Consider the following 11,216-nt stretch of genomic DNA (forward strand, 5'->3'; position numbering starts at 1 on the left):
TTTTTTTCTCAAACATGGCTTACAGATACTAAATAATACAGTATGTGCAGGCGTGTGATCATGGTAACTGAATGTGATCATGGCCTTGTTCAGCATTTGAAAGGATTCTTGTATACATTTTAATGATGGGTTTCTGATCGTGTGTGATGGCAGTGACATTTTTCAGTTTAAGCTGGATAGTCAGCAGTCAATTATTTCAGGTCTTTGGAAAAAGCAAGCAAAAAAATGTAAACCTGATTCCTTGATTGTAATGCTTTTTACAAATTCTTGTAATTTCTTTAGATTTTCTAAGTATTTTTTAGTAATGATTTATTGTAGAGGTAAAAAAATAAAATTGGGCAGGGGACAGGGTACTACTAGTTAGGAAACATTTTTTTGATTTAATCTACCAATTAAAAATAGAATGATCGTTTTTTAAATATCATCCTAGATGGGAGAGAAAACTTGCCTGAATTGAGGAATAACCCATATACATATATTAAAATATACATATAAATGTCACAATATCATTCTTTTTACAGATGCACATTTGACAATTTATTCACTTCTTTTTTTTTTCTTTTTTTTTTGTATAGTCTTCATTTATAGTCATTTGACAAATGAATTTTAGTACATTTATATAAAATGCAGTTTAAAATAAATTTAGTACAATGCTCCGAATGGCAAAAAGAAGCAGAAATCTTGCCACACAGTCGCTAATGAGCTACTTCGAAATTTAATGAGGGTTAACTAACATGGACACGCTGCCTCTGACACCTTCATCCACTGTCCGGATCTTGAGTTGTTTATCTGTGTGAGTGTGTGCCTCTGAAACGCTACACCAGCCCTTACAGCTGGGCCGCATCTGCAACGCTGCTCATTCTCAAGCGTAAAACTAGCTAGCAAACACTGGAGTCATTCTTGACCATTTCGTTTTGAGGTAATAGAAATGACATATATTTGTTTTGGTTTAATTTTTAATGCATCGTTTCTTCAGGGGCCCCATGCAGCATATGTATATTAAAAGTCTTTAAGAGTATTTACAATTGAGTGTATATATATATATGCACTCAACTGTCAATATTCTTAAAGACTTTTAATAATCAATACAAGTCTTGGACACAATGCAGGAAAAAACGTGAGTAGCCACAGATAAAAATCTGCACCTATACAATTAAAGTGCAAAAAAAACTTTCAAAGTAAAGTAAGATCTAAAGTAGACTTCTAAAGTAAGAGTTTCTGCACATGAATGTTTATTGATGATAATTCCCTCTTGTAATGACCGTCACGCTGTTGAACTGAGTGAGAAACCACCCCTCTATACACAGATGTGGGAAACTCAGTAGGGGTGTTGGGTCTGGGTGGGGATCTGGGTGGTGAGGGAAGGGGGGTCGCTGAGCCCTGCCTTGGCCAATGGGGCACGGTCATTAGGGCTGACCAGTGCGGGCCCCAGTATATAAGAAGGGCCGTATGGCACCAGAGAAACCACATTACTCAGAGGTCGCCCCCTTACAGATCTCCTACACCACACCAATCATGGACGTATTCTCCACATCCCAGATCTTCTACGACAGCACCTGTGCCTCGTCCCCTGAAGATTTAGACTTCGGCCCCGGAGGGGAACTGACCGGGTCTGAGGAGGACGAGCACGTCCGGGCCCCCGGTGCTCCGCACCAGCCGGGTCACTGTCTGCAGTGGGCCTGCAAAGCTTGTAAGCGCAAATCCAGTACGGTGGACCGCCGGAGAGCCGCCACTATGAGGGAACGGCGCAGGCTGAAGAAGGTGAACCACGCGTTTGAGGCGCTACGACGATGCACCTCGGCAAACCCCAGCCAGCGTCTTCCCAAGGTGGAGATCCTGAGGAACGCCATCCAGTACATCGAGAGCCTTCAGGACCTGCTTAGGGAACAGGTGGAAAACTACTACAGCCTGCCTATGGAGAGCAGCTCTGAGCCTGCTAGCCCCTCCTCGAGCTGTTCTGAAAGCATGGTAAATATTACTCTTTTCCTATAGGTCAGGGCCCAAAAAAGCCATTTCAATGTAGGTTTTCATCTTTTTGTCTGTATCCAGACAAGGTCATTGTACTCGTCTCTCCATGTTTTCATCTTCATATTTGATCTCAATAGCACACAGGGGATTTTATCCCTCAAATGGAGTCAGGGTTGCCTCACTCTCAGCATGACAACGATAAATTGCTGCCAACATCTGGCTCTTTTTATACGCTGAGATATAAGCTTACTGCTGTTTGTCAGGGAACTGAAAGGAATCTACAGTAGATGTGGTATGTTGCAACATATCGGGTTGATATTTGGTACAAAATTAGCAGAGTTTATTAAATAGCTAATCTTTGTTGTGTCTGTTTTAATGCTCACTTGCTCAGCAATATACTGTTTATTATGTAGGTTTTCTTCTCAATGCACATTTGCTAATGACGCCCAGATGAATTTTGCTAACGCTGGTAGGATTTATGTTTATGTCATTATGATTTTTGCATATTCTTTGATTTGGTTCTCATAATGTAGAAAGTGCCATGTAGTTTTGCGAATTTAGCTTGATGCTAATATTTTTGCTAATCATTTGTTGACAAAGACTACAGTAGCTTATATAAAGAGTAATTTAAATGTTACCCCATGAAACACATTTTTAGGTTACCTGACTACATTTTTTTACAGGGTATCTAGTTAGCATTTATTTATTCAAGTAAAATACTTGCTGATATTAAAATTGTTTTTGCAAGAAAAGATTGCTAGTCACTGGTTGACAAGGCCAAGACTTCTAGACGTAATTGTTCTGAGCAAGTTGATGAGTTAGTAAAACTTTAATAAAGTAGAACTGTCATTGAGATTTAGACGTGTTCTACACGAATGAAGGCCGCAGAAGTCAAACAGCAATGGTACAAACAATGTGAGATGATTCACAAAACATGTATCTCAGTACAGGGTTTAAGATATAGTATAGGTGGATATAGCAATGTCTTTCCCACTGGACTCTTTATAGCCTAATAAAGCCTCAGTAAATCCTGCCAACAGAGACTGGCAGGAAAGTGGCGGCCGTGCCGCATTCCTGACTGACTGCATGAGCTGCGCTGCTGCCAGGATTTTCTGCAGATTTACTCGGAGAAAGTGTCATCTTGCACAAACTGGTGTTGCTTCCACTGACTTAATCAATTCGCCACGCCTGAAGCCCAGCATAGCGTGGGAGTCCCTTGCAAAGTAACCAGCCTGTGAAAGAAAGAGAAGTGATCTAGTGAAGCGCATGAACCACGCAGTGCTGCTCATTCGCTGCTCGTGGCTCCAGTGACGCTCGAGTTGTTGTTGAGGAAAAGAATCAACCCATGTCTCATGTACACCATGTTCACTGCTTTATATTTGTGAATGCTGATGGAACTTTTTGTGTTCTTCATTAAGGTTGACTGCAACAGTCCTGTATGGCCTCACATGAATCCAAACTGTGGGAATAACTACAACTTTAATGCACAGACTGGTAAGAAATCAAATCATTTTCATTTTTTCATTTTTTATGTGGAGTTCTTTGTGTCACTAATAATGTAATCTTTCTCGATCAATCCAGCTAGCGCGGTGGCCAGAACTCCAGGAGCGTCTAGTTTGCAGTGTCTGTCCAGCATCGTGGACAGGCTGTCCTCTGTGGACACGGGAATTGCAGTGGGAATGAAGAACATGGTCGCTCTTTCTCCGACTGGAAGTGATTCCCAGTGCAGTTCTCCAGACAGTCCCAGCAACAGACCAGTCTATCACGTCCTGTGAGAGGGAGCGAGACACACATTGCATGTTCATTTGGGATAATTTGTTAATGCTTTCAGAAACCAATAAGAATGTAGTAATTTCAAACCTCCATTCAGCACAATTACAAAGGTTTGCCCTCAAATTTATGGTTAAAATGCAAAACAAATATGTGGATTCTTTCTGGGCCTTATAATTTGGTTTATGTCATCAGGCTTTACCTTAACTGTCTTAAAAAAACAAAAACTATGCATAAAAATATATCACATTAAAGTACAAACAGTGGATATTTTACTGTGTTGGCTGACTATGTAACTTGACTACATTGACATTGGTTTTATTTATCAATAATAATCACTGTGGTACTTAGTAAATGCTGTTTTTTTTTTTTTTTTTATATATATAGGCCTACTTGATGTTGTCCACAACCTACCATCTCTGTGTTGTAAATAAGATTGTACATAATTTTAAATTACTGTTATTGTATTCGTGTAATGTTTTTTGTCATATTTAATGAACATTGTCACATAAAATGACTTTTTCTCCAATAATAAATCTCAAAAAGTTGTATTTAATAATACCATTTGTCACTATTTGATTTAAAACGAGGAATACAATTCTCGGGTGCTTTTTGCGTCTCAGTAAATATTGACGGCAGCTTGGGCCCATACGACATTTGTCAGCTGCTAGAAAATCATGGCTGTCGGAGGAGGACAGTTGATAATGTGATGAGTTGGATGTTGAAGAAAGAGAGAGAAAGAAAGGAAATGAGCTCTGTGTGCCTGTTTGCTTAATGTAACAAATGTTACACATCATTCACACCCTCTTAATACCATTGTCATGAACAAATGGCCACATGCTGACACTTCAAGGTGCTGCTTGCGTGTATGTGTGCGTGCCTGTGTGTGTGTGTGTGTGTGTGTGTGTGTGTGTGTGTGTGTGTGCGTGGGTGTGTGTGAGTGAGATGGAGAGAGAGGGAAAGGGAGAAAGAGTCTTTGCACAAAAGAAAGAATTAGTTTAAATGCATTATTGCTCACAATATTAAGTTGTTTTGCCACAAGTATTATTTTCTGACCAAATGTGCCCATCATATACAGTATTATCAAGTAACAGTGGTAAAACCTACTCAAATTTGATGCAATTAAACAAAAACTACTCAGAGAGCGAAATTTACACTGGATTATCAGTAAATAACAGTATAATAAAGAAGCTCTATCAAGTTATGTATTTTGTGTACATACTATTGCTATTTATTTAAAATCATCCTCAAACACTATATACATCCTTAGACTTCAGTGACATAACACTGTAAACAATTATTTTCATGATTTGTTATCTTTTGTCAAATCAACTTAATGTGGTTAAGTTAACATCATATTTTGAGTTTCTATTTATTAAACCTCACTGCATTAACTCAAATTTTTTATTTCAATGAACTCAAAATGTACTTACTTTTTAAAGTTAAACCAACAATATTTTTGACAGTGTTTTAAATGAACAGTAAAATATGAAATACATCTTGTACACTTTGGGTGTAAAAATAAATGAATAAAACGTGAAATACGACCGTAAATTAAATTCTATCCCTCATCCACATTTTTTAGACAGAGTTCTGGCAAATATGACTGTAATGTGCATTATGTTTTTTGAGCATATCTGTTCACTCCTAGTGTTCTATAGTGAATTAAATTGAGAAACAACCTTCAAGTAAAAAAATAAAAACTTGCAACCCCCATTAAAGGAGCTACTTTCACATTTTAATAGGTGCCTTTGCAGTCTCTGAGCCAATTTTGCTCTCGTAAAGAGTTTCAATAATGCATTAGACGATCTTTCGCTGAGAATCTTTCAAAGAGCTTTAAGTACAGTAGATTCAATTTCAGTAAGCAATCCTGTCGCCCACCTGGCTATAACTCCAAATGCAATGCAGGAAATATCCATGGCTAAAGCTCTACTATAATCCGTTAAATGACTCATATATTGGATTTATTATTAACCCTTTAAAGGATTTGAACCTTCAATGGATTGAATAGCAGTCTGCTCTGACTGCACATGTTAAAAGCTTTTCATTGTAGGCCATAAAAGGTGACTTTTTTCACTTAAAAAAAAAACTTTTTCTTGTGTGTGTGTGTGTGTGTGTGTGTGTGTGTGTGTGTGTGTGTGTGTGTGCGTGGGTGTGTGTGAGTGAGATGGAGAGAGAGGGAAAGGGAGAAAGAGTCTTTGCACAAAAGAAAGAATTAGTTTAAATGCATTATTGCTCACAATATTAAGTTGTTTTGCCACAAGTATTATTTTCTGACCAAATGTGCCCATCATATACAGTATTATCAAGTAACAGTGGTAAAACCTACTCAAATTTGATGCAATTAAACAAAAACTACTCAGAGAGCGAAATTTACACTGGATTATCAGTAAATAACAGTATAATAAAGAAGCTCTATCAAGTTATGTATTTTGTGTACATACTATTGCTATTTATTTAAAATCATCCTCAAACACTATATACATCCTTAGACTTCAGTGACATAACACTGTAAACAATTATTTTCATGATTTGTTATCTTTTGTCAAATCAACTTAATGTGGTTAAGTTAACATCATATTTTGAGTTTCTATTTATTAAACCTCACTGCATTAACTCAAATTTTTTATTTCAATGAACTCAAAATGTACTTACTTTTTAAAGTTAAACCAACAATATTTTTGACAGTGTTTTAAATGAACAGTAAAATATGAAATACATCTTGTACACTTTGGGTGTAAAAATAAATGAATAAAACGTGAAATACGACCGTAAATTAAATTCTATCCCTCATCCACATTTTTTAGACAGAGTTCTGGCAAATATGACTGTAATGTGCATTATGTTTTTTGAGCATATCTGTTCACTCCTAGTGTTCTATAGTGAATTAAATTGAGAAACAACCTTCAAGTAAAAAAATAAAAACTTGCAACCCCCATTAAAGGAGCTACTTTCACATTTTAATAGGTGCCTTTGCAGTCTCTGAGCCAATTTTGCTCTCGTAAAGAGTTTCAATAATGCATTAGACGATCTTTCGCTGAGAATCTTTCAAAGAGCTTTAAGTACAGTAGATTCAATTTCAGTAAGCAATCCTGTCGCCCACCTGGCTATAACTCCAAATGCAATGCAGGAAATATCCATGGCTAAAGCTCTACTATAATCCGTTAAATGACTCATATATTGGATTTATTATTAACCCTTTAAAGGATTTGAACCTTCAATGGATTGAATAGCAGTCTGCTCTGACTGCACATGTTAAAAGCTTTTCATTGTAGGCCATAAAAGGTGACTTTTTTCACTTAAAAAAAAAACTTTTTCTTGTGTGTGTGTGTGTGTGTGTGTGTGTGTGTGTGTGTGTCATTTTCTGTAATGGTGTATATCTTAATGTCTTGACAAATAAAGGAGAAAGAGATTGCACTAATTCTCTAGGAAAAAAATATATAGTTCATTGACCTTTCTGCATTGACAACAATGCACTTAAGACCTTTGGCCACTAGGGCGCAGTATTTTCTCAAGTGCATACACAATGCTGTATACAGATGCTGTGACTCCTGGTAACCAAAGGCCTTCTATACTGTAAAAAGAGTTGCTGCCTTAAATATTTAAGTACAACCAACTTGGATGTTTAAGTCATTTCTACTTAAATTACATTTAAACTGATTTAAAAAAAAATTAAAATCTTGTATAACATAAAAAAGTTGAAACTTGGTTACATTATTTTGATGAGTTAAAGCAATGTAAAAACATATGTTGTCATAACTTATTGATCATAATTTTTTTACAGGCTTTCAGGTTTCAAAATGTTATACTTCCATAAACAAAAAGCTGAATTAAATGTAGTTTGAACAGAAGAAACTTTTTTTTTAATTAAGATTTCATTTGATCACTAAATTAGTGCTTAGCAGAAGTGAACAGGTTATCTGAAGTAACTTCTATTAGTATATTAGTAGGCTATAAATTGTGCAACAGAAAAAAACATAGACATAACTAATTTTCATTAACTGCTCATCCAATAATTAGACTACAGATCACAACTTGACAGGTTCAACCCTTCAAACTGTCCGTCTGTTCGTCAGTGGTGGAGAATTTAAATAACACTTTCTGCAGGCTACAAAGTAACGCCAGTAACGTTAGATATGTGGTGGCGAAGATTTCCTTGTGTATTATGAGCGAGTCATTGAATCACTCAAACAGACGATTCCTTAAAAAATGACTCATGAGTGAATTAGGCTACCTCAAACGCGATCGGTTGCTCGGAGACTCGACGGTTGATTTAGCTTCGCTCGGAAGTTTGAAACTGCTTTCGTTTGCGCAACAAAAATAGAAAAAAAAAACTACAGACAACATTGTGTCTAAAATGTAAGTTGCTCTATATTAACTTTTTATTTACTGAACAGTTGTTGAAACGTGATATGTTGGACATGGAATAGCCTTTTTGCTTCTTTAATGCAAATGTATTTAATCTGTCTCTCTTGGCATTTGGTAAACAAAAATTGTCAATTTTTAGGGGTCAATTTTTGTGCCCTTCGCTGACGGATTCGTTTAAAAGGCTCTTCTTGAAGACATTCAGTCTTTACCAGTGCCAGTTCCATAACTGTAGCATGATATTTCATGTTGTTTATTGTTTTTTAGGCTACTTCTCAATTTCTCAATATCTTCTATCCACTGAAATATTTTAGAGCAAAGCACTACTTAGGATTTTATTAATTTCCTTGACTTATAGAGGCCTGTAAATCTATTTTTTAAACTGTCCAGGTGATGAGGCAGTATAGACATGAAGTTTTTTTTTTAAAGTATTCATGTTTTATCTAGTTTAACACAAAAGTGTCTTGATCTGCTTAGATTGTTGCGCACAGGTTTAGATATAAAGCTCTGATTTAAAATTCACCAGACCTACAATTCCAAGTGCAAATCCACTTTGATCCAAGTAAATCTATGTGCTGCCTTGGGAGTACCTTTGTTAGTAATACAATATTTTAAAAGACCCTAGTTTCAGGGTTCCCTTTCAAGGCGGTAACTTCGACATTACGTCAACTGTGACGTATATGGGAACTCCTCCCTTTTCCATTTTGCTGAAATCTTATGGGCTAACGCCAGCTGGGGACAGCTGGCCAATTGACGCGAAGCATGCAAATACTGACAGGCTGCGGGCAGTATAAATGCATGGGTTCGTGGCAATAACGTCAGAATCTCTCTTTTCACGCTAAGAAATCATTGTCATCGTGAAGTTGCATTAGAGGACTAATAGTAATTTTTCTTCGACGCATCCGATGGCTACTACATGCCAGTTATGTGCGGGCCCCTTAGACCCGCCCGACACTCACCCGTTCTGTGTCGCTTGCCTGGGCCTCGCCCACGCTGAAGCGGCACTAACGGACGACACGTGCGCCCACTGCGCCGAGCTGCCAGTGCGCGCCCTCAGAGCCAGAAGGGAAGTGGCTCGATCAGCAGCGGGGATGAGGCCCACTGCCGCCAGCGAGCCGCTGGTGGGCCCTCCCCCACCCGACGACGAGGTCTTCGATGCCGTCAGCTTCGCGGACGCGAGCTTTCGCCCCCCCCACGCCGTCGCGAGCTTCGTCTCCTTTGGGGCTGGTGGGGAAGACGACTCCATGTCACTCTCGGCGTCGGAAAAGGATTGGGCGTCTCTATCCGAACGCCCCGACCAAGAGGGCCCTGCAGACCTCCAGGATGAGCTCGTCAGGGTCCTCGGCAAGGCCGTCTCTGAGCTGGACCTCAAGTGGAGTGCTCCGGACGAGCCAGCCAAGAGCAAGTTGGACACTTGGTTTCTCCAGTCGAGCCGTCGTAAGACTGCATCGAGGAGAAGTACCCCGTTCTTCCCAGACGTTCACGAGCACGTGGTGAGGGCGTGGGCTGCACCCCAATCGGCGCGCACCCACTCGAACACGCAGGCCATGTTCGCGCACGTGGACGGGGCGGAAGCCCACGGATATGTGCGCATGCCCCCCGTCGAGGAGACCGTTGCCGCGCACCTGTGCCCGTCTTCATCTGCACTGGGGTCGGACCGCAGCCTGCCATCCAAGCCGTGCAGGTTCACCGCCCACCAGGCGGATAAGGCCTACGCATCTGCGGGGGAAGCAGCTTCAGCTCTACACGCCATGGCGATACTACAGGTGTTCCAGGCGAAGCTACTTCAATCCCTAGACGACGGCTCAGTGGATGCTGACGTCATCAGGGATCTGCGCGCGGCAACGGACCTCGCGCTGATGGCTACCAAGCGATCTGCTCAAGCCATCGGCCGCTCCATGGGATTCATGGTCGTCCTCAACAGGCACCTATGGCTAACCCTAGCTGACCTGAAGGACACTGACCGCAAGACGCTCCTGAACGCTCCAATCACTCCCTCCGGCCTCTTTGGTGACGCCGTGGAGTCAGTCACGGAGCGTTTTTCTGAGACGCAAAAACGCGCGAAGGCGATGAGCCACGTGATGCCCCGTCGCTCACTCCAGCCATCGGCGAGATCCCGCTCGTCTTCGGCTCCTCGCCAGGCTCAAGGACAGGCTAGACAGCCCGCCGTGGTGCCCCGCCCCGAACCGGACGCCCGTTTCGCCCGCGGCCGGAACAGGCAGTGGACGGGACCTGGGAAAAAACGCCAGGGTCAGAGTCAGAGGAGGAGCCCGCGCCGTGAGAGAACCAGCGCGCCATCCCCGGCTACCAAGCCATCCACCTGACAGAGCGGTCAAGAGGAAGAGAGAGCGTGCGGGGGGGCCCTCCCCCAAACGCCGTGTTCTAAAGCACCATGTCCCCCATGTTACCCCGGGCGACAAGTGCATTGTGTGTGCAAATGTTGTTTCTGCTTGTGTGAGTTCCACAATAAAAACATGTACCCCTGCACAAAAAGAGCTTTTTCTTCCTCTTACACCAAACACTGTGTCACTCGCCCTGCCCCAGAGCAGCGCAGAGTCACAGCCCATAACTATAATGGCCTCTCGAGGGCACGAGAGTGTCAACATTACACCAAGCCCATCGCGAGCCGCCCTCCCGCCAGTGTTTTTAGACTCGCGGGGGCGGGGCTCCAGTCAAAACACATCGTCGCTAAAAAAAGCTACGGCGGCAATAAAGCTAACGCGTCCGCTGTGTCACTTCACGGACGCGTGGGAGGCTATTCCGGGCGTTTCACCGTGGGTACTGGGAATAATTCGGCACGGATATTCTCTCCAGTTCAGACGCAGGCCACCCCGCTTCAACGGCGTGGTCCCGTCACTGACCTCGCCCCAAAACGTTCCCGTTCTGAGACAGGAAGTTCTCAGTCTGCTCGAGAAAGGAGCGATAGAGCGGGTCCCTCCGAGCGAGCAAGAGAGCGGGTTCTACAGCCGTTATTTCGTGGTGCCAAAAAAGGATGGAGGACTCCGTCCGATTCTGGACCTGAGACCCATCAACCGAGCACTTCACAAGCGCGCGTTCAGAATGACAACACTGAAACAGATCCTGGCACAAATTCGTCCCGGGGACTGGTTCGC

General features: G+C 41.6%; 1 protein-coding gene across 1 annotated transcript; it reads left to right on the forward strand.

Moving 5' to 3' along the window:
• Positions 1 to 1,466: 1,466 nt before the first annotated feature.
• Positions 1,467 to 4,292, forward strand: myf5 (myogenic factor 5). Its single transcript, XM_084408357.1, has 3 exons — positions 1,467 to 1,968; positions 3,387 to 3,462; positions 3,550 to 4,292. Exons 1-3 carry the CDS (start codon positions 1,516 to 1,518, stop codon positions 3,741 to 3,743), a joined length of 723 nt encoding a protein of 240 aa, XP_084264483.1. The 5' UTR covers positions 1,467 to 1,515; the 3' UTR covers positions 3,744 to 4,292.
• The last annotated feature ends 6,924 nt before the right edge of the window (positions 4,293 to 11,216 follow it).

The sequence above is a fragment of the Rutilus rutilus genome (genome assembly GCF_951802725.1).
Source record: "Rutilus rutilus genome assembly, chromosome: 4".
NCBI lineage: Eukaryota > Metazoa > Chordata > Actinopteri > Cypriniformes > Leuciscidae > Rutilus > Rutilus rutilus.